Genomic DNA, 24,722 nt, shown 5'->3' with positions numbered 1-24,722 from the left:
ATTTTATCTCAAGTTATTAATACAGATTGTAAGGCTCCAACATTGATTCTTGCGGCACTCCCCTAGTTAACAAGCTGCAAACTTGAAAATGCCCCACTTATCCCTACTTGCTTTCCCTGCCAGTTAGCCAATCCTTCATCTATGCTAACACATGAAATTCATGAATCCTTAGCCTATGGCAACAGCCAATACTTCATCTATGCTAATACATGAAATTCATGAATCCTTAGCCTATGGCAACTTTACTGAATGCCTTTCGGAAATCTATCTATTGGTGTCCTTTACTGGCTCCATCTTCAAAACTTTCCAACAAATTTGTCAAAAAAGGCTTCCCCTTTCCCAAGTTCATACTTTATCAGATTATGTATAATTTTGTAAATTTGTTAAGGTTTCTCAAAATTATATTTCTTTTTTAAAAATTGCAACGGAATCAGGAAATGAAAACAGGGAGAACCTGAAGTACTTGCTCTCATACTGAACATTTCAGAAATGTGTTATTGGTTATAAAGTGCTTTGGACATCCAAAAATCACAAATAGTATGGTCCAAATGACTTTTCTTGCACTAGTACTTACTTGATTTGTGAGCACTTATGTTGAGAGCTGCAAGAGTGCTGGGACCTCAGGACTGGTATACAAGCTGGAAAAAACTAACATCAAGGCATCTAACCTTCTTGCCCTAAGTTCCCAAATATACACTGTTCAAGGCCATGGAAAATCAGATTTAAACATATGCTCTCTAGGGATAAGAATAATGCCCTCAAGCTTGCCAACCTATACCTCATTTCTTTATACCATGTATCACTGCTTTATATCTTTTCCTTTCATTCACCAAACAGCACAAGATAACAACAAGCACAAAAGCAAAGCTGCAGCACATAGCTGCTCTTAGATATTGTTAGTGTGTATATCAGTTAAAAGAGTTTCTTTTAAACATTTAGTTGGAACATCCTTTTAAAATTTTATTTCATAAAAGAGCCATATTCTCAAACATATGCGCAATTTGGTGACCAGGCTTCGACCAGACTCTGTTGGCCCTAACCTGGGGAAAAGAAAATAAGAAAGTTCTCTCTCTATAGCCTTCTCCTGTCAGAATAGCAATGTCAACTCAAACGATGTGGCATTTCACAATGCAAATCAGCAGAAACCAAAAGCAGACAGGATTCAGGACAATTCCATAAACATTTGAGATGACTTTACTGTTTCAAAAAGAACAGAGCAAAGACAAAACAAGTGAAACAGAATATAGTCAAAGTAGTCGACAATATGAAAAAGTTCTTTCCATTTCAAAGACCAACACTAACATACAAGATACATAGTTTACTATTCTAAATAAAAATCCATCCTGTAGTGTCCCTTTTTGTATTGATGGTTATGCAGATGAAACTATCACTGAAGTTTCTAACAGAGATTGAAAATGTAAGCATTTTTCTGCCTGCAAGAGAATGTGTGAAACACAATTGCTGGGATTTAATTGTCCCATCTGCTCCTCTTCTTTCTGGGAGGTGGTTCTGGCACAGCAAAGCCATCATTCTCAGCAGAATTGGTTCTACTGCCACTTCTGCTGTCTCCATTCCTGCTTTCATTGCCGCTCCTGTTCTCTCCGCTATTCCCGGTCTCATTCATGCTCCCGCTGTCCCCACCACTTCGATTTTGGCTGGAACTCCTGGACTCACTATGCCGACTGTCACTACTTCGACTCTCACCATGCCTGTCACCATGCCGACTGTCGCTGCGCCGGTCGCTGTGTCGGCTGTCACTGCGGTCAACATACCGTTCACTGTTCCGATCACCATGCCTCTCACTGCCCCGGTCACTGTGCCTGCCGTCACCTCCGCGATCGTTGTACTTGCTGACAGAATGGCGGCTGCTGGAATCACCGTGACGACTGCTGCTATCACTGTAACGGCTGCCACCGTCGCTATGACGACCAAAGTTGTCACTATGACGACTGCTGCTTTCAAAACGGCTAGAGCTGCCATCAACAAGACGATTGCTCTTGACCTCAGCAGGACGACTGTTGCTGTCTTTATTCCGAGCGCTACTTCCACTGTTACTGCTGGGAACCTGCAGCTGGTTGGTGACTGGATTGCCCAGAGGGCAAGTAGGAATAATACTGAGGCTCCCAGCACTTGTCCAGTTGCTAGTACCAGCAGCAGAACCTGTGATCTTAGGAGCACTACCAGTGGCTGCAACAAAGTGCGATTTGTATTGTGACTGGTGGAATAAAATAAGTATATGTTAGTATGCAGTGGTTTATATTTGTAAAACACCAGCTTTAGCATTGCAGATACTAAACGTGTATCCAAAAAAAAACTGGATCAATGGATTGAGCTATGATGTGTCACTATTTCATGTTGCATACAATGTAATTAACATATCAGAAAGGTCTGTTTGTGACTGAAAAAAAAATTGAAACTTTTGAGTGATCCTCCTTTGCAGAAACTGAATGTACAATGCATGTGATTCAGTCAGCCTTAGATACTTTCCGTTATTGCAGAACACAATGGTTTACACTTTGTTGGGTCACTTGTCTTAAGAAACCTACAATTCGACACATTCACCTGACGCTTCATGGCGTTCACAAAAAAGGATTGATTGCTGCTTTGTTGTTGGTTTTCAGGTGAAACTAAACTGTTTGCACAGTGTGATGGAGCTACAGCACATTGCATTCACGGAGTGGAATTCTGTTAGTGCTAGGCCACTGCTCATCATATGTCCAGCTAGTGTGTATTAGCAAGCCTTAAAGACCAGGAGGACTCAGGTTACATAATTAGTCAATGCTGAACTTGGCATTGTCAGTACTGTCAATGATTGAGCCTAGTAAATCAAAGTTGAAGGGAAAGTTGACAGAGCTGCTACCAGTAATTTTGTGTCACATTGGAATGCCTCAGATATCATATGATACCTTCTGCAGATGAGCCTAACACAATTGAGAACAGCTGGATGTTCTCCTCATGAACCTATTAAACTTCAATGAGGGGATTAGAGCTCATTCCTGTCCTTAGCCATTATGTTGCAGTGGGAACCTAGAGAATCTACTCCTTCTACCAGCACACCGATTCTAAACCCAGTGCTGAGAACAACTAATGCAGCAGGTACCAGGAACTAAATCTGGTGCACAAAGTGAGCTGGAACAACATCTTTTTCTTGAATTGAAGTGTTGGGAAAGAGAACACAAACAGAATAAAAGACAGGTGAATGAGATTAAATTAATGACACATTAAATTTGGTCTGTGTAGAATTCTCTTCCAAATAACCTGTAATGTACTGCTGACCTCTCAAAAAAATCAAGACATAGTTGTAAGAACCACAAAGGTCATGCACAATTCTGATTATTGTAAACATTTCCTTGAAAGAGATCTAGTTTGGCGTAATGCTTAAAAGCAATCCTCCGAGAAACAACTATTTTGATTGGACTGAACATTGTACAAATGGGTCTCTGTGTTGTCTCCACAGAGCCACTGGCATCTTCAGACTTTTTTACTTGGTGCAATTCTGTTCAACAAATTAATTGTAATGACTTTAGATTTCGATTACTTAGTGTGGAAACAGGCCCTTCGGCCCAACAAGTCCACACCGACCCGCCGAAGAGCAACCCACCCAGACCCATTCCCCTACATTTACCCCGTCACCTAACAATACGGGCAATTTAGCATGGCCAATTCACCTAACCTGCACATTTTTGGACTGTGGGAGGAAACCGGAGCACCCGGAGGAAACCCACGCAGACACTGGGAGAACGTGCGAACTCCACATAGTCAGTTGCCTGAGGCGGGAATTGAACCCGGGTCTTGTTACTGATCAGTATTTACTTTTAAAAATCACAAATCATTTCACATTATGCTGCTTCAGTTTAGTCCAGTTCATCCTGTGGCAGTCCCCAGATTAATACTTCAGTAACCTTCTACAAGATTTTGATTTCAGATGACTATTCATACCACAAGTAGACCACTAGTTATCTTCAACCGATTAACTGTAAAAGATTCCAACAATGCCTCATTGAGCAACTAGCAGTGCTCACTAATATCTAAATGCCTCCAGTCAGAAGGCCAGTTTTATGGATTCAATTTCAACTCAAAAGTGCCAACTTTATGAGCGTTATATTGAAATGTGAAGCTGAGCAGTTATTTTACCAGCCATTTAAAGTTCTCTTCAAGTGAAAAATACGAGGATGATCATTTTTATAATCACAGGAACTCAAATCAATTTTCTTCAAAAGTGTTAGAGTAGCAACAGTTTACCAAACCCAATATTCAGCTCCATCAAACAATCTTTACCTGAAATGCTGCTTTCATAGCTGACATTCTATCACCCATTGCTCCTGTAGATGGCTTGTATGCTTCATAGTTAGACAGCACACTGCTTGATGTTCTGTCCTATATAAGACAAACACACTTAACCATTTGGTCATGATGCATCAAGTAACAGGTTTAAGCTTAAAGAACAAATAAATCATCACAAAATTTACAAAATAGTAGAAATTCATGAGCTGAACAATATACCATGTTAGAATTTGATAGAGGGTTTATATAAATGGATTGTAATGTGGTGATTAAGTCGCTGTTAAGGAAGACCTTATGCTCTTTACATAATTTTATAGAACTCAATTAAAGCTCCCCTCAGCTTTCTTTATTCCAAAGAAAACACTAGCCCATCCAATCTTTCCATAAAGCTAAAATTCTCTCTTGTAGGAAACAGTATCATGAATCTAATTTGTTCCCTTGCAATCATTTCTTTCCTGCAATGTTGTAACCAGAATCATACCCTACTGTGTTCTAGCTAGTGTTTTATACCCCTCTACAATTCTTACATTCTAGGTCCCAGCCAATTAAGGAAAGTGGCTAGTATGTTGGACATGACTTTCCCTTACAAAGTCTTTCTGACTCTCCTGGATGAGCCCGTGCCTTTCCTAAGGTTGATTTATGCTAATAAATACTTTATTTTCAATAGTTTTCCTGTCATTACCTATTTATTTCTCTCTTATTTAAAGAGAGAGGAAAGATTAGGCTGAATACAGATGAGCACAATATCGATCATCCTATCTTTTTACACCACATTTACAGTCAGACTGGAAAATGATAGTCAGAGGCTCTTTCCTCTTCAACTTCTCTTTGCAGAGTGGCATACACTGTACCTGGGCCCAGCAATCTATCCACTTTCAAAGATGCTAAACACCTTAATATGTGCTCTATTACTACATTTATTCCATCCAATATTTCACATTGCTCCAGCTATAAAATTTGCATTATCCTCCTCTTTGTGATGATTATTACAATGTTTCCATTAAGAACCATGCTAAAATCTTTTGCCTCTCTACACAAATCTCTAATAAACATTTAACTTTCCTTAGTTAGCCTCTTAATGTATTTATGGAACATTTGTGGTTTTCCTCCATTTCACTTGCCAGTATTTTCCTATTCAGCCTTTGCTTTCCCATCTTTCTTTCTTATGGCAAGGCTATAGTTTTGAAATTCCTCAATGCTTTCCACAGTACTAAGCCCTTGGTATCTAACATAGACTTTGTTTTTGTTTTATCCCTCTCTGTATCCACTCAATTTCCAGGGTGGAGTTGTATAGATTTGGCAGACCCATCCTTTTTCTTCGTGGGAAGATATATTTCCTTGGTCTCTCACTGCTCTGATATTGATTTATCTTGCAGTACCTTTTTATACTTCACTTTTGCCAAATCATATCTCAGCTTAAAAAAAAAATGACTTTACCCAATTTAAAACTTATATTTTTGGTCCAATTTTGTCATCTTCCATACTGTTAAATTACGATCATTTTTATTAAACTGTTCTTGATCAACTTCATTTTCTAAAACCAAATTCAATATTTGTTAGTCTCGCTATGTACTGATTAATAAAGATTTCCCTAATTGTTTTTGAAGAACTCGACACCTTTTTCCTATATATTTCCTATAATTGAAATCCTACTATTACTGAACTACAACCAATGAAAAATATTCAAGATTGTAGGGTGCTTTCAGACATCAGGTGGTTGCGCAAAGCACTATACGAATGTCACCAGACACAAAATGTTAACTCTTCCTCCCACAGATCTGCCAGATCTGCTGAATTTCTCCAACAATTTCTGCTCATTTCAAATCTCCATCATCCACAGTTTTTAGTTTCATATTATTGTATAAATATCTTTATCGCTTCCGCTTTTCAGCATGTTGCAAACATTTGTCTTTCTGTTACTCAGATGACTTCAGGACCTATTGCACAGCTCCAAATGTACCTTTTTTATATTCCATAAGAATACATTTGATGACCCTTCTAACATTATCACTTCTATGATAAACCACAGCTGAGAAAATTTTCTTTGTTAAATATTATAACACCCACTTCCTTTATATTTCAATTTCCTGTCTGAAATCCTGTGTGTAGCAATGTTGAGCTGCATTTTTGCTCTTCTCCAAGCAGTTTTCCAGTAACAGGTACAGTGCACTTCCAAGTATCTGTTTATAACCTAATTTATTTTATTCACTGGACTCTGAAATCGGGTTTAACTTCAATTGGTTTTCATGGCTCAGCATATCTGAACAATGCTTAACAGTCTTGAATATTCAAAAGGATTCCACAGCACTACATTCCAATTGTAGTCTAAACACAAAAAGTAGAACATTAATTCAATCTGTTTTGGACGTTAGTGTGGTTGGGAAACGTAAATTAGACCAGTCCTAAGCAGAACATAAAATTAATGATAGTTTTCAACACACAAATTCTCTCATACTTGCATACAGCAGTAAAAACTAACAGTGCTTCAGTGTGACAGCGACTACACTATATTCAACTCATGAATATTTATTGACGTTGATAACATCAAACCCATCATTTACAGTACTTACAGAGCTATCTGAACCCAGCCCAGGACGCTCTCTGTAGCCTAATCCACCTCCTCCGATATTCATCCTCTTCCCTTTCCCAGCTTTGTAACGAGACTTTCGAAACCATGGGTTCTGACAATAACAAAAATTGTTAAAATGCTTATTCTAAATTTAAATAGTAGCATACAAAGTGAGAAATTAAAAGAATTTTTTTTAAATTAAAGATGACATCTCAGCTCAATGTATTAAAGGAGTGAGGTTAGAGTCTATCTGTTGCCCAACCTTGAGTCAGGCTGATTCTATTTCCAAAGTAGGAATTTATAAAATGTCACATGGATTGACTGCCTACAGATTGTGCACCTTTTGAACAAAATAGAATGTATTTGCAAATACAAATTCACCCCATAGACTAATACGTGGTTTTTGAAGAAGTAATGAAGAGGATTGATGAGGGCAGAGCGGGGGATGTGATCTACATCAACTTCAATAGGCATTTGATAAGGTTCCTCATGGTAGACTGGTTAGCAAGGTTAGACCACATGGAATACAGGGGCAACTAGCCAATTGGATACAGAACTGGCTTGAAGATCGAAGACAGGTGGAGGGTTTTTTTTCTGCCTGGAGGCCTGTGACCAGTGGTGTGCCACAAGGATTGGAGCAGGGTCCACTACTTTTTGTCATTTGGATTTGAACATAGGAGATATAGTTAGTAAGTTTACAGATGACACCAAAATTGGAGGTGAAGTGGATAGCAAAGAAGGTTACCTCAAAGTGCAATGGGATCTTGATGAGATGGGCCAATGGGTTAAGGAATGGCAGATGGAGTTTAATTTGGATAAATGAGAGGTTCTGCATTTGGAAAGGCAAATCAGGGCAGGATTTATATATCCAGTCCGAGGCTGGAATCAAACTTGGGTCCCTGGCACTGAGACAATAGTGTTAACCACTGAGCCACTGTGCTGCCCTTTACGTAAGTGCTTAGATTCGTAGGAACTAGCACCTAAAAAAAAGTGTTCTTAACATTTTGCAGGAAACCCCTTTAAAAGAGTTTAGGGAATTTTATTTGATGTTGGACACTGTATACTATAAAAGAATAATGAATTTCCGATGAACCATACAAAGGGCAAGCTTAGTATCATCAATGAGTTAGGGAAAAAATGCAAAGTGAGTTGGATCAGAAAGATTACATCTTCAAATCTCACTTTGCATTTAAATTTTTAAGCACACCCTGTTTAATCAGTGACCATCTGTGAACCTGCCTGATCTGAAAATACAGTTACATTGAGTGATTTTTTATCCCATTCTTGTCTTGATATTCATATGGTAATTTTTTTGAAGGATTTGTTATTTTGTACTTGATCAATGATCCAGGTTTCATGATCAGCTTGTGCAACATGTTAATGTAAAAGCTTTACAGCAAGGGATAAATTTTGGTCTTAACTGAAGTTTGCATATTTGACAGTTAACAGTCAGCAAACGAGCATTTTGAAAAGACAGAAGCCAGAGAAAGTACGGGGTAGCTCAGCTAATTGAGGACATCATTAGTACAATGGATGAGAAATCATCTTAGCTTGAAAGAGCAAGATTACAATCAGTTTTGCTAAAAATAAAAAGTATCAGAGAAAGCTAATTAAAAAGAATAAGTTTCAACAAGTATTTAAATAGGAAAGGAATAACTAGAGCCAACATTAGTCTTCCAGAGAGGGGGTTCAGGGAATTGATAATAGAAAACGGCAGCACGGTGGCACAGTGGTTAGCACTGCTGCCTCACAGCATGAGGGACCTGGATTTGATTCTAGCCTTGGATGACTGTCTGTGTGGAGTTTGCACATTCTCCCTGTGTTTGTGTGGGTTTCCTCCAGGTGCTCAGGTTTCCTCCCACAAACCAGACACACAGGTTAGGTGAATTGGCAATGCTAAATTGCCCATAGAATTCAGGGATGTGTACGTTAAGTGCATTAGTCAGGGGTGAATGTGGACTTGTTGGTCCTGTTTCCTCCTGATGAATATCCCACCCAAACCCATTCCCCACAGCCCGAAGGGCCTGTTTCCACACTGTAGGGATCCTATGATTCTATAAAACCAGGAAATGGTGGAAGTGATGAACAGGGCTGTTTTGACACAGTAGGTCACTGGGGAAATTTTCTAAATTTGAAAGTCAAGAGGAGCAAGGAAGGGTGGCATAATCACCAGCGTCAGGGAAATGCTGCGAAAAATATTAGACCAGTCTCCAGAATCAGATATATGTATCTTAGAGGAAGGATACAGGGATGGTTACAATATTCTAGAATTCCTCAAATTCTTGAGCAGCAGATTGGAAAATTGCTAATGTAACACCATTGTTCAAGGAAGGCGAGAAAAACAAAAAGGGTGCGAGGCCGAAGAGAGGGAGGGACATAGACAGACTGGAAAGAGGGAAACAGGAGGAAAAGGAGATAGAGAGACAGGAGAAAATGAAACAGGAGGGTGTGGTGGACAGGAGGAAAGGAGACAGGAGGGAGGGAGGGAGAAGGAAAAGAGACAGGAGGGAGGGAGAGAGGAGGAAAGGAGACATAGGGAAATTGCTAGATTCGAATATTAAAGTAGTCATAACAGGATGCAGAGAAAATCATAATTGGATCAGGCAGAGTCAACTTGGTTCTGGAAGAAGGAAATTGTGATCACTAACTTCAAGGTTTTTTGAATAAGTTACAAGCAAGGTGAAATAAGGGGGAAGCTGTGTACTTGGTTTTCCAAAACCTAAATTTGCTGAAGTGCCTCATCAACAGTTTCTACACAAGGCAAGAGTTTATGGTATAAGTAATGGATAAAAGATGAATTAGCTAACAGGAGTAGAAAATGGGAAAAAGGGAACTTCTCAGCTACATTTCAGATTTTCTCCCTCTTGGAGAGCTGCTAAGAGAATTACAAAAAGATAACATTAACTTTGTTTCCCTCTGTACAGATTTGCCTGGCCAGCTGAGTTTCCCCAGCTATTTTAATTTTCATTTTCAGCATCCACAGTACTTGGTTTTCATTTGAGAGAAGAAAAAGAGTTGTCTGGAATAGGAAGACTTTTAAAGAGGCCTAGGAGACAAACCTAAGATAACTGAACATAGACCTTGGCTGATAGGCTTAGTGGTCTGAGTGTGCTTACATATTTATATCTTAAGCACACATTTTAAATCTTTCAAATACAGGAAAGAAAGTTCAGTACCAGTGAAACAAATGGTTTGTAATTTGCATGTACCTGCATTGCTAGGTCCAATAATTCTTTGGAAACATACTGGTTGGCTCCTTCCAAATTGCGAACAAGGTCTCCAGCGAAATTACTGTCTTTGTTTGTCATCAATGTGTATGCAACACCTTTCTCTCCTGGATAGGGAGAAACAGGAAAAAAAAATGTGGCAGATTAAAATATCCTTATAATGAGGCTAGATTTAAATGACTGAGTAAGTAGGAGGTTGGGGGGGTGGGGGGGGGAGGGGGGGGAGGGGGGAATGCATTCTCGTTCAAAACAAACTTCTATTTAAATAATGCCTTTGAAATTCACAAAACATCTTAGGGCCTGTGAAACAAAAATAGATATTGCTGGAGAAGCTTAACACATCTGGCAGCATTTGTGGGAAGGAGAGTTAATATTTCGAGTCCAGTGACTCTTCATCAGAACTCTAAGTGGCTAGGAGAATGCTGAAGCTGAAGTTGGGGAGTGGTGTGAGGAAAGGGGAGCTAGTGGGAGGATAGTTGGAGATGGAGTCCAGAGTGAGAGAGAGATATAAACAGTATTTCTTCTTCAGTTTTTCTTCTAAGAGCCAAGGGTAGGAGAAAATGAGTTGCTGTGCTGAACGTAACCCATATAAGGTAACCCTTATAAGAGGCATGAGAGTATGTGGGAATGGGTGACTGTGCTAAAGCAACTCAAATCATAACAAGACTTGGTGCAAAGTGGATAAATATGGAAGGACAAAGTCAGGCTCTAAAGTTATTAAACTTGATATTGAACTCTCGAGGTTGCAGGGTCTCCAAGCGGAAAGTGAGATGTTGTTCTTTGAGCCTGCGCGGAGGCTCGTGGGAACACTGCAACAGAAATATTGCCATGGGAACAAGGTAGCGTGTTGAAGTGGCAGGCATCTGGAGGCTTAAGAGTCATGTCAGATCTCCTGCATCTGCAGTTCTTTGTTTTACTTACAGTCACCAAAATGAAGACAAGTTTTGCAGCTTATTGTGCACAACAAAGTCATGCAAAAAGAAAAATTACAAGTTAATCTGCTTTGCTGATGTTACATGAGGAATACACATCAGTGGACAGAGGACAACAGGCACTGGTTGCTTTCACTTCCTTTTCAATATTTTATCCAAAATGGGCAACTTCAATAACGCAGCACTCCCTCTGTACTGCAATGAATTGTCATCATACGTACTAGCATGGTACAAGTGAGCCATGCCGATATAACGGTCAGGCTTTCGAGGTCAGGTATCTTCCCATCCATTACACTGGGAGTCACCTGTGGTTTGGTAGCTGGCTCATCTTTAAATCAGAAGGACTGAAGGTTCACTCTAGAGACTGGAGAAAAATATCTAGGCTGATGCTTCAGGTGTTCTCTTTTGGATGAAAATTTAAACTATGCTTTAGTTTACCCGTACAATATTCTATGGCATGATTTGAATAGCAGCAGGGAAGTTCTTTCCAGTGTCTTGGCTGATGTTATCTCCTCTACCAGCAAGAGATCACATCCTTTAGTTAACATATTGCCATTTGCAAGAGTTCATTGTGCACAAGTGCTATTCATTTGTTGACATGACAATAATAACTACATTTCAAAATGACAATCACCTTTAAAGGACTAACCTTGCGCCACTGACACTGGCAAGGTGGCACATTCAAATAGGGGTCAGTGAGCTGATTTCCAAAAGCACTGAAGTCACTGCAGTGCTGGTGTTTCACAGTGATCCTGTGGTGTGGAACAGCATGTAAGGTAGACAAGAAGTGGAATGCTTTCTTAAAGGACTTGCTAGGGTAAGTGCTGAGAGGATGTTTCTCCTTATGGGAGAGTCTAGGACTGGAGGGCATAGTCTCAGAATAAAGGGGTGCAAAGTTAAGACTGAGATAAGGAATTCCTTCTCTCAGAGAGTTGAGTATCTTTGGAACTCCTTGCTGCAGAGAACTGTGGGAGCAGAGCCTTTGTGCATATGTGTACGTTTAAAATGAGATAGACACATTCTTGATTGGTAAGGGAATCAAGGGTTATGGAGAAAGAGAAGAAAAGTGGACATGAGAAATGATGAATCAGCCATGATCTTACAGAATAGTGGAGAAGGTGCAAAGGGCCAAACACCTACTCCTATGCCTAGGAGTTCTGTTCTTAAGCAGTGTACCGCGAAACGTTCAGTGCAGCTGTAAGCAAGGTCAACAGAAACACACAAGCAGTATTTATTTTGTATAAATGATCCACATTAGAGTTCAGGAAACAAACCCAGGAGCAGTACTGGTTTGGTGAAGCTCACTGCTTGTGAAAAATTAGAGTTGCGTCAGAGTTATTGCTTGAGTACAGTTTCTAAGAATCCGGGGAGCATAATTACTGGAAAGGAAAGTGAATCAGAGAATAAACAGTCATTGAGGCAGTCTATGGCAAAGTGGCATTCGAGGGAGTTTTTAAACCAGGTTGTTAAAAGTGAAGACAATTTTTATGGAGCTTTAATGCAATAAAGTGACCAGTGGAGGGATGAGACTGAAAAGGAATCACTGTTTCTCTATAACCTTGCTGTAACAATACAAATTAATCTTTATATATGTTCACCTACTTTACTGCTGATGTTTGAAATGAATTAGAAAAAGATCCTCTAATTCCGCAGCTTACTATGAAACAGTTACTGCTGAATTCATAGAATGATGCAATGTTTGAAAGATGTAAGGAAAAATGATTAAAAAGCTGTTGGAAGATATCTAGTACAAAATTTATGAAGTGAACAACCTGAAAATTGTAGAAAAACAATGAAACTGAACTGTTACACTGACCAGAATTCCTTGCTTCTTGGAGAATTCTGCTAAACTAGTATTAATAGAGTCTATGAAATGCATATTCACCCCTCATGATAATTCCTAGACAATGCAAAATAATGCAGATTTTTTGAGTCTTCGGCTGGACATTATGTTACATGCACTCTGCAAAAGTTAACACCTGCTTACCTGCTCTGCCAGTACGCCCAATTCGGTGTGTGTGTGTATCAATATCACGAGCCACATCATAATTAATCACTGTTTTAATGGACGGAATATCCAAACCACGTGCTATAAAAACAGAGCAAAGAGATTATTCTAACAACATCAAAATAGGCAATATCGAAAAACGTTCAGCACCCCAGAACAATTACAAACCTTGTTTTTTTTTACATAGGGTGTGTATTTCAATACTGAACATAACACTTTGATTATCTATTTATACCATATGGCAGTATTTCACAAAGTACTAACTTTTATTCTCCCCCTTCTTGGAGGCAATGTTTGGCATTGCTGGGTTGGCAACTTGACAAGTACTAATTCCTTATATGCATTTCAGAGTAGTGGGAGACTGCTCGTGGGACTATTACCGTTAAGGGTCTGGACTGGGAACACAAGACATATTTTCAGTTTGCAAACTAATGGAATCCTACAAGGATTAGTGCTTGGTTTAAACTAGAGTGAATTGGAAACCTAATGAGGAGACATAAGAATGGGAAACAAAGTTAGAAATGAAAGATAGAAAAGTAGCAAGCAAAAGTGAAGGCAGAGGACATATGGGCTAGCAACAAATATGGCAACTGTACCTAAAGTAAATGCGCAAGTGTTAAAAATTGACAAACCTAAAAATACTGTATCAGATTGCTTGGAACACTCACAATAAATGCTTTATTAATAATGCAATTAATTGTAAACCCGTATGATATTATTTTGATGACATAGATATGGCTGTACAGCGACTCGGGCTGGGAGCTGGCTATCCAGTGCTATTCAAAATTTAGCAAGAACAGGCAAAAGATAAAGGGAGATCGGATGGTGTTATTATTAAAGGATGAAATCAATGCGATTGTGAGAAAGTTATTGGCTTGGAAAATTTAGAAGTAGAATCAGTCTGGATGGAGCTAAGAAATGCAGAAAGCATTAGTGGGAAACTTCTAAACACTTCTAAGTAGTAAGGTAGGGAACAGCATTTGGCATTAAACAGGATATTAGAGATATGCATAACAATGGTGTTATAGTAATCATGGTGATTTCAATCTACATATAGACTGAGCAAACCACACCAATAATATGGTGGTGCAATGTGTACAAGATTTGTTTTTATGCCAGTATGTTGAGGAACCAACTAGGGAACAGGCTATCTTAGATTTGGTTTTGCATAACGAGAAAGGGTTAATTAACAACTTGTTGTGACAGGCCCTTCAGGGAAGAGTGACCATAATTTTAAGAATTCTTTACTTGTATAGAAAATGATGTCCAATCTGAAGCTAGGGTCCTAAAACTAAACACAGGAAACTATGTGTTTGAAGATGAGAGTTGGCTGCAACAGATTAGATAACTTCATCAAAAGGCATATTGACGGATGGGCAATGGCTAAAAGTTAAGGAACAAATGCATGTATTTCAACAGGATATAGTCCCTTTGGATACAAAAATACAACAAAGTGTCCAATCACAGCTAACAAAAGAAATTAAGGATTGTATTCGATCCAAAGGGCATTACATAAAGTTGCAAAGCAGAGGAGCAAACCTGAGGATTAGGAGTGTTTCGAATTCAGTAAAGGAGGACCAAGAGATTGATTAAGAGGAAAAAAACGAGTACAAGAGTAATCTTGCATGGAACATAACAGTAGATCTTAAAAGATTCTGAAACAATGTGATAAGAAAATTAAGGAAAGATAAATGTAGGTCTTTTACAGTCTAAAATGGGAGAACAGAAATAGAGAAATGGCATCTTAAACAACTACTTTCGTTCTGTCTTCAAAGACGACAACACATCATCCCAAACTTAAGGAAGCCAGGGTCTATTGAGAAGTATAAACTGAAGGAAACTGGAAATAGTAAAAAGAAAGTGGAGAAATTAATGGGACAGAAAGCTAATAGATCTCCACAGCCTGATGACCTACAACCCAGGGATACTCAAGGAAGTGGCCATGGAAATAATGGATGCTTTGGTTGCAATCTTCCAAAATTTTGCAGCTTCTGGCACAGCCCCTGCAGATTGGAAGGTGGCAAATGTAAGAAAAAAGTGTGAGAAAACAGGGAATTACAGACCAGTCAACATTATTTCAATAGTAGGAAAAATGCTAGAATCTATGATAACGGTGGGTTACAGGACACTTCGAAAACATCAAGGGGTTTAAACAAAGTCAACATGGATTTATGAAAGGGAAATATTGTTTGACAAACATATAGGAGTTTCTTTTTGAGGATATAATTAGTATTAACAGATAAGGGACAAACAGTAGATTGGTTTATTTGGATCTTGAGAAAGCTTTTGATAAAGTCTCATGTAAGAGGTCAATATACAAGATTAAAGCAGACATGGATTGAGAGTTGGTTAGCAGACAAGAACAGAATAGGAATAAGGGGATCTTTTTCAGACTGAAAGGTGGTTTCTTGGGGTGGCACAGGGATCACTGCTTGGACCCACCTATTCACAATATATGAGAAATTTTCAAAAAATTGAAAGTTTGTTGAGGTCACAAAACTAGGGGGAATTGTAACTGGTGAAGAAACAACAACAAAGAGGCTTCAAAGTGATTTAGACAAATTAATGGATATACATGGTAGTATAATGTGGATAAGGTGGGAAAAACAAAACAACCGAGTATTATTTAAATAGGGACAGATTAGGAAATTTCCTTGTAAACCAATCACTGAAAACAAGTACATATGGTGCAGGTGCAACACGCAATTTGGAAGGCAATTGGTACAATGACCATCATTGCAAAGTGTTCTGAATACAGAAGTGAGGAGGTTTTGCTGCAACTGAACAAGGCCTTGGTAAGCCCACACCTGGAAGCTGTGTGTAGGTTTGCTCTTCTTACCCATGAAAAAACACACTTGCCATAGAAGGTGTACTACAAAGTTCACCAAACTGATTCCCGGGATGGCAGGCATATTGTATGATGTGGAGGTGCCGGTGTTGGACTGGGGTGGACAAAGTTAAAAATCACATGACACCAGGTTATAGTTCAACAGGTTTATTTGAAAGCTTGTAGTTCCAAATAAACTAAACAATAACCTGACATACTGTATGAAGTGTCAACCTGGCTTGCATTCACTGGACTTTAGAAGAATGAGAGAAGATCTCACTGAAGTGTATAAAATTCTGACAGGACTTGACAGATTGAATGCACTGATCTTTCCTGAGGCTGTGGCAGGAGAAGATGCAAAGACACATCAGAAACTATTTGGGCAAGTTAAGTGAGTGGGTAAAAAATTGTCAAGGAATATGAAGTAGAGAAAGTGGAAACCTTGTATTTCTCCACTTTGGTAGGAAAAATGAAAATAAATGGAGTGTGTTTGGGAAATGTTGAACCTCAAATGGATTAGGGTAATTCTTGTTCATGAGTCACTGGAAGTTTACACCCAGGTACCGCAAACAATTAAAGCAAATCGTATGTTAATGTTTTATATATAATTAATTCATGGGATGAGGTAGTCACTGGTTAGGCCAGCATTTATTGCCCATTCCTCATTGCCCCGTGGCAGTTAAGAATTAACCACATGGGTCTGGAGTCATGTGCAGGCGAGACCAAGGTAAAGATGGGAGATTCTTTCCCGAAAGGTCTAAGTGAACAGGTAGGTGTTCCGATAATCAACAATGGATTCATGGTTATCATTAGACTCTTAAACCCAGATGTTTATTGAATTCAAATTCCATTATCTGCCATAGTTTTAAACCAGAGTCCCCAGAACATTATTTAGATCTCTGGATTAACAGTCCAGTGATAATATCACTAGATTGCTGCCTCCATTTTATTACTGAAGGATATATGTATAGAGGGTGAGGATATCTTTTTGCAATCATATAAAGCCTTAGTGAGAGCTCACCAGGAGTACTGAGAGAGGTTTTGGCCTCCTTCCTTAGGGAAAGGCATACTTGCCAAGAGAGGGAGTGCAACAAACGGTGACTCAATTCATTCCCTTGATGTAGAGGTTGTCCAATGAGGAAACATAAAACAGACTGGACCTTTAGTTTCTTGAGTTTAGAAGAATGAGGTGATCTCATTCAAAAATGAGAAATTCTTACATGGCTCAACAGGGTAGATGAAAGATGCAAGAGCACATTTTCCCATGACTGGAGACGGTCAGTTGTGTGTGGGGGTGGGGAGGGGGTGTGGAAACGGGGATCTACAGTTGCGGGCGAGGTTTCAGAATAAGAGGTAGGCCATTTAGGACTAATCAGGGTGTTCAGTTTTTGGAATGCTTCATCCAGGGGGCTGGGGAGGCTCAGTTGTTGAGCATGTTCAAGACTGAGATGGGTAGATTTCTTCACATTACAACCATACGGGGTATGGCAATAGAATAGCAAAACAGTGACAAGTTTGAACATCAGCCAAGATCTCACTAAACTGAAGAGTGTGGTGCTGGAAAAGCACAGCCAGTCAGGCAGTTTCTCCGAGGAGCAGGAGAGTTGGCATTTTGAGCATAGGATCTTCATCAGGAACGAGGGAGTAGTCCAAGGGGGCTGAAAGATAAATGGGAGAGGTGTGGGATGGGGAGGTAGCTGGGAATGCGATAGGTAGATGAAGGTGGGGGTGAAGGGGATAGGTTGGAGAGGAGGGTGGAGCGGGTAGGTGGGAAGGAAGATGGACAGGTAGGACAGTTCAAGAGGGCGGTGCTGAGTTGGTGACCTCCAGATACAACTCATCACCCAATACCATTTCCGCCAACTACAAACAGGCCCAATCACCAGGGATATACTTCCCTCCCCAACCCTATCTATGTTCTGTAAAGACCATTCCTTTGTGACTCCCTGTTAGGTCCATGCAGCCCCATCAATTCACCCTCTACTCCTGGCACCTTCCCCTCTCACCGCAAGAAGTGCAAAACCTGCGCCCACATCTTCCCCTTCACCTCTGTCCAAGGCCCCAAAGCATCCTTCCACATTTGACAGAGATTTACATGTACTTTCACACGTCATCTACTGTGTCCATTGCTCTCGGTATGGTCTCCTCTACATTGGGGAGACAGGACGCCAACTGGTAGAAAGTTTCAGAGAACAAAGTTAAAAATCACACAACACCAGGTTATAGTCTAACAGGTTTAGTTGGAAGCACATTAGCTTTCGGTGCTCCGAAAGCTAGTGTGCTTCCAACTAAACCTGTTGGACTATAACCTGGTGCTGTGTGATTTTTAACTTTGTACACCCCAGTCCAACACCGGCATCTCCAAATTCAGAGAACAAGTCTGGGACACAGGCACTAAACAACCACACTGCCCTGTGGCCGAACACTTTAACTCCCCCTCTTACTCTGACAAGGACATGCAAGTCCTTGGCCACCTCCACTGCCAACCTCTAGCCACCTGACACCTGGAGGAAGAACTCCTCATCTTCTGCCTTGGGACCCTCCAACCACACAGGATCAATGGGGATTTCACCAGTTTTCTCATTTCCCCTCCCTTCATCTTATCCCCGATCCAACCTTCCAACCCAGCACAACCCTCTTGAACTGTCTTACCTGACTATCTTATTTCCCACCTATCTGCTCCACCCTCCTCTCTGACCTTCCCCCAACATTCTCCGCCCCCCCCCCCCCCCCCCCAAAACCCCTTCCATTTATCTCTCAGCTCTCTTGGGAGAACCCTCATTCCTGATGGAGAGCTTGTGCTCAAAACGTTGACTCTCCTGCTCCTCAGATGCTGCCTAACCTGCCGTGCTTTTCCAGCACTACACTCTTTGACTTTGATCTCCAGCACCTGCAGTCCTCACTTTCTCCTAGATGATCTCACTAAATGTCAAAGCAGGTTTAAGGGACTGATTGACCTTCTACTGCTCTTATTTTTTACATTCTTATGATACAAAACTTGGAAACGTAGTAAACAGTAAGGGGAAAAAGAACAGATCTCAGGTGGACACTGTTAAATTGATGCAATTTAAACAAATATGCTGTGGTAATTATGTCAGGATGCGGGGAGGCAAAATCAATAGAGAACCAAGAGTACAAAAGCAAGTAGTTTATTCTAAGCTCTAATGTGACACTGGTTAGGCTTTAGCTGGAGCAATGTGTGTAATTATAAGCACTGTACTTTTGAAGGATTTCAAGGCCTTCGACTTAGTACATCTCTGATTTACTAGAATGGCATCAGAAATGAAGCATTTGAGTGATATTGGTTTTTTTTAAGAAGGTTAAGAGAACATTTTATAGAGGTATTTGAAATACTTCTGTCTGACATAATTCTATGATTTTATGTGAATGAGATAATGTTTTGTAGTTTAAGATAATAGTAACTGACGTCTGACTGGAACTAGCTCAGTGCTGTGGAAAGACCAGAGCTATTTGTCACAGCAGATTCACATAATATTAACCTGAGATACTGCCGTGAATGAACATTTAACACATTTTTACAATTTAGTTCAATTAGTAGACTATAAAACACGAGAGTCAACGAGATGGTAATCACACCTTGGAGAAAAAGATATTCAGTGAGTTGTTCTCAGCTCATTAAGCTGTCTTTCCAACTAATTCCATTACGACAATCCAGCTAAGCACTTCAAGGACAGCTAATTGAAGCATTTTTTTAAAAAACAGCAAAGTACTGTGGATGCTGAAAATGTGACACAAAAGCAGAAAATGCTGTAATGTACAACGGGTATGATTAAAAAAACTGAAAAGTTAACTCTGCATTTTGCTCCAGGCATAGGATTGGCATCAGTTATTTGTGCTCAGTCTCTTTATAATCATTAAAACTCCTTTTGCTTTTGTTTGAAAGAACCCTTGGTCTCGAAACACTCTCACTTTACTTGACGGAGGAGCAGTGCTCCGAAAGCTTATGATTCATTGGACTAAATCTGTTGGACAATAACCTGATGTCATGTGACTTGACTTTTGTCCACCCCAGTTGAACACTGGCACCTCCACATCACACTAACTTTTGTGTAACCTTTCCTTCAGTTCCACTTGTTCCTCTGCCCTTTAACAGGAGCATAATACCCATCAGTTTTCCAGCTCTCTTCTGCTCTAATTGAGATATAGGAGATCATAGAATTCCTACAAGGCAGAAAGAGGCCATTTGGCCCATCGACCCAACCTCCTATCAGTATCCAACCCAGAGCCCTATCCTACCCCCATAACCGCACATTTACCTGGTTAAGCCACTGACCTCCACATCCCTTGACAATTGAGCTTGGCCAATTCACTTAAGCTGCACATCTCTGGACTGTGGGAGGAAACCAAAGCACCCGGTAGGAACCCACACAGACACAGGGAAAACATGCAAGCCCCACAGAGACATTCATTCAAAGCTGGAACTGAATCCAGGTCCCTGGCGCTGTGAGGCAGCAGTGCTAACCATGCGGACCAAAGATGATAAAGGGGACTGAAAAAAATACACGTGGAAAGGATGTTTCCTCACATGGGGTAAAGTAGAATGAGAGGTCATCGTTTTAGGATAAGGGACAGTAGATTTAAAACAGCAATGAGTAGAAATTATTTCTCTCAAAGGGTCGTGAATCTGGGGAATTCACTACTCCAGAGTACGGTGAATGCTGGGATGTTGAGTAAATTTAAGGAGGAAATAAACAGGTTTTCAATTGGTAATGGGTTGAAAAGTTACGGAGAGCGAGCAAGGAAGTAAAGTTGAGGTCAAGATGAGATTAGTCACAATCATACCAAATGGCAGAGCAGGCTCCAGGGAGTCCTAGTTTGAAGTTGTGAAGCAGTATAAGATTGGACTCAAATCAGTAATTGTTTAACTTTCCACATTTGCTGTCAGATGTTTCTCTAACACTTTGTTTTCATTTTATTTTTAGTTTTTTTTATCATTAATTGTTTACCAGGGTTACCCAAGTCAAACTTCAGTGGAGTTCAAGCTGCTTTGCAGCTGCTACTACTGACACTCCTGTTCCTTTACAAGATGAAAAAAATCATAGTGTTCAAGGAGATCAAGTTGTGCTCTTTCCATGCAAGTTAGTAATGGAACTTTAGACAGATTTCATTGAAGGAATAATAACCAAGTGCTGAAGAAACTAGCACACTTATTTTCAAATGTAGGAAATTGTTTGGCTATTTTACAATTTATTTAGGGCCAGGAACTATTAGTTGAATTAACAATCCTGTTTGTACAATCAATAAATTGCATGAGACTAACACACTGACTATAATCATAGAATATCTACAATGTGGAAACAGGCCATTCGGCCCATTGAGTCCACAGTGACCCTCTGAACAGCATCCCACCTAGTTTCACCCCCACTACCCTATTGATGTAACCCTGCACTCCCATGTCTGATCCACCTAGCCTGCACATTCCTGGACACTATGGGATGCAATTTAGCACAGTCAATTTACCTAACCTGCACATTTTAGGACTATGGGATGAAACTGGAGCACCCAGATGAAACTCACGCAGATACTGGGAAAACATGCAAACTCCACAGTGACAGTCACCTGAGGATGGAATCGAATCCTGGTCCCTGATGCTGTGAGGGAGCAGTGCTAACCACTGAGCGGCCCATAAATGGTGAAAATTGCAGTGATTCATTTACAAGTGTAAGTAAAAGCCCCAACGTTGCAGTATGCATTTTGTCGTTCCACTTGCAAAGCACTGGGTAGGCATGGCAGAAAACATCTGAAATGGTAATTTTGACAAATGGCGACAATTAATCCCTCTTGGGTAGGGAAACACTCACCTGCTACATCTGTAGCCACAAGAACAGGAATTGTCTTCTTCTTGAAGTCAGAAATTACTTTGTTTCTTTCGCTCTGATCCATGTCACCATGTAACAGCCCAACAGTGTATCCCTCCTGATTTAAATTGGCAGCAAGCTCTTCACTATTAGCTTTCTTGGTCACAAAAATCAGAACACTTCCTCTCGATGACAACTCTACCAGCCGCCTCGTGAGCCAGTTCCACTTGTCAGGACCAGCTACAAGAATCTCCACGATCTGAGTAATATCCTCGTTGGCCTAAATCAGAATGAATATAAGGTTGATGAGAGACAAGCACGAATAGCCATGTGGAAATAGGTTGTATTGCCAATTACAATTAAACATCCGAGGTTAAAGATTGATCTGAAAGAAGCCAGGCATATGCCTTCCTGTTCATTTGGATTTCAATTTGTACATCTCAAAACCCCAACACGCCGTTAAGAGTCATACAGATGTACAGCACAGAAACAGACCTTGGTCTAACTCGTCCATGCCAACCTGATATTGTAAATTAATCTAGTCCCATATCCCTCTAAACCCTTCGTATTCATATACCTATCCAGATGTCTTTTGAATGTTGTGATTGTACTAACCTCCACCACTTCCTCTGGCAGCCCTTCCATACATACACCATACTCTGCGTGAAAAATCGATCCTTAGGTCCCTTTAATAATTTTTTCTCTCTCACCCTAAACCTATGCCCTCTAGTTCAGAACTCTCTCTTCCCCAGGGAAAAAACTTTGTCTATTTACCCTATCCATGCCCCTCATTATACAGGTTTATAAAATAAAGTCACCCCTCAGCCTCCAACACTCCAGGGAAAACAGGCCCACCTCAAACCCTCCAACTCGGGCATCATCCTTGGAAATCTTTTCTTAACTCTTTAAAGTTTCACAACATCCTTCAGATAGGAGGGAGACCAGAATTGCACACAATATTCCAAAAGTGGCCTAAACAATGTCCAATACAGCTGCAACATGACCTCCCAACTCCTATTCTCAATACTTCCTTTTCATAGCATCACTGCAGTGTGGAAGCAGGCCATTTGGCCCAACAAATCTGACTCTCCAAATAGCATCCCACCCAGACTCAATCACAGAGGTAAGTAAGAACTACAGTGGTGATATGAGGGTACATGTTAGTCTATATCAACGGGGATAAAATTAGAATAAAATGTAAGAACTGGGAGGAATTTCTAAAATATGTTCAGGGGAAGATCATTAAAAAAAAAATCAGAGGGATAGGAGTAAGAGTAGGCCATTCAGCCTCTGAAGCTTGTTTGGCCATGGCTGTTTGGAATGTAGTTTCAATTCCATTTACCAGCCTGCATTCATAACCTTAACTCCCTTGCAGATCAAAAATCTGAATGCATTCAAGGCCAAAGTAGACAATGGTCAAACCACCAATGATCTTAGAAACTTCTAAAGATGAATAATCCTCTGAGAAAACAAAATCCTCCTCGTCTAAATTTTTAATAGACGGTCCCTTATTTAGAAACTGTATCCCTAGCTTTAGCTTCTTCAATACAAGGCAGAATTTTAACAACTTTCTGTTAAGGCCCTCAAAATCTTGCATGCTTCCTCATTCTTCAAACTTCAATGAGCATGACCAAACCTGCTGAAACCTTTTTCTTAATAAGCCTAATTCCTACTTCTCATGTTCCAGCCTAGTGAACCTCTTTCAATTTGCTTCCAATACAATTATATCCCATCATAGAAAAGGATCATCAATGAATGCTATGAAAAATTGACTGCTCCACACTCCAGCCTGCTTGAAATAGATTAGATTAGATTACTTACAGTGTGGAAACAGGCCCTTCGGCCCAACAAGTCCACACCGACCCGCCGAAGCGCAACCCACCCAGACACATTCCCCTACCTTTACCCCTTCACCTAACACTACGGGCAATTTAGCATGGCCAATTCATCTAACCTGCACATTTTTGGATTGTGGGAGGACACCGGAGCATCCAGAGGAAACCCACGCAGACACGGGAAGAATGCAAACTCCTCACAGAGGAGGCGGGAATTGAACCCGGGTCTCTGGCGCTGTGAGGCAGCAGTGCTAACCACTGTGCCACCGTGCCACCCACGAAATAATTCTACAGAGGCTGGTATCCAGTCAGAAAGTCACCCTTTACTTATACGTGCATATTAGCTGACACTGGTCTGGCATCCTTAGAGGTAGCTCTTAGAGTAAACAGAACCTCCGACATTATTGCTTATACCGATCAGCCAGGGCTCCCTTACTGGGCCAGGTGAACAGCCCCAATCAGGGAACTCATACTTTATTAGGTCCATCTGGCTGATCGCATTACACTCACTACACCTTTTGCAATAAAGGCGAACATTCCACAAACCTTCTTAATTACTTGCTGTACTTTCATGCTAACTTTTTGTGAATCATGTACAAGGACATCCTTTCTGCAGTAATTGTATATAAATATACTAAATAATGAATACAAATAATTTGAGTCTTCTTGCCAAAAAGGACAACCACTCATTTTTCCCCACATCTTTACTCCATAAATAAAATTTTATCCACTCACTTAATCTAACTATATCGCTTTGTGGATTCTTTGTATCATCCTCCTCCTGAGAAACACATTGTGTACCCATCTTAAATACTAGCTTTGCTACTTTGATTAATTAAACCAATATGATCATCCAGTATTCTTCCAGCAACTTTCATATAAACTCCCAATATTCCTTGATTTATACTTTGTCCAAAGGCATAACTACTGTAAGGAGCACTATAAAACTACTCACCATTGACTTTGTTCCTTTGTTATTTTTCATCCCCCAAAATTATTCAACTTCTTGATCTTCTGAACCAAGATTATTTCGAACACCTTTGCCAACAGATCTAATCTATTTCCTTTCCCTCCTTACTGTCCTTCAGAAATTTCTCTTAAATCTGCAAACCTTAGTCTTGACCACATGTAACCCTGTCTCTGAAGTGGCTATCATATTCATATTTAGTTAAAAAATTATGCCATCAATTATTCCATACTGTTATATTTGCTCCACCACTC

General features: G+C 40.1%; 1 protein-coding gene across 2 annotated transcripts in view; it reads right to left on the bottom strand.

Annotated features, from left to right (window-relative positions):
- Positions 1-1,178: 1,178 nt before the first annotated feature.
- ddx42 (DEAD (Asp-Glu-Ala-Asp) box helicase 42) overlaps positions 1,179-24,722 on the bottom strand; it is a 79,606-nt gene continuing 56,062 nt past the window's right edge. For both annotated transcript variants that reach the window (XM_043675348.2, XM_087977971.1), the window contains 6 exons: positions 21,670-21,946; positions 13,000-13,101; positions 10,063-10,187; positions 6,855-6,965; positions 4,279-4,377; positions 1,179-2,215 (listed from right to left, as the gene is read on the bottom strand). In XM_043675348.2, the coding sequence (XP_043531283.1) occupies positions 1,469-2,215; positions 4,279-4,377; positions 6,855-6,965; positions 10,063-10,187; positions 13,000-13,101; positions 21,670-21,946 (1,461 nt within the window). In that variant the 3' untranslated portion in view covers positions 1,179-1,468. The remainder of the gene's footprint in view (positions 2,216-4,278; positions 4,378-6,854; positions 6,966-10,062; positions 10,188-12,999; positions 13,102-21,669; positions 21,947-24,722) is intronic.

The sequence above is a fragment of the Chiloscyllium plagiosum genome, unplaced genomic scaffold (genome assembly GCF_037043375.1).
Source record: "Chiloscyllium plagiosum isolate Xiang-an unplaced genomic scaffold, Cpla_swu_hap1 HiC_scaffold_32, whole genome shotgun sequence".
In the NCBI taxonomy this organism is placed as follows: domain Eukaryota; kingdom Metazoa; phylum Chordata; class Chondrichthyes; order Orectolobiformes; family Hemiscylliidae; genus Chiloscyllium; species Chiloscyllium plagiosum.
This window is presented reverse-complemented; position numbering and strand designations above follow the sequence as displayed.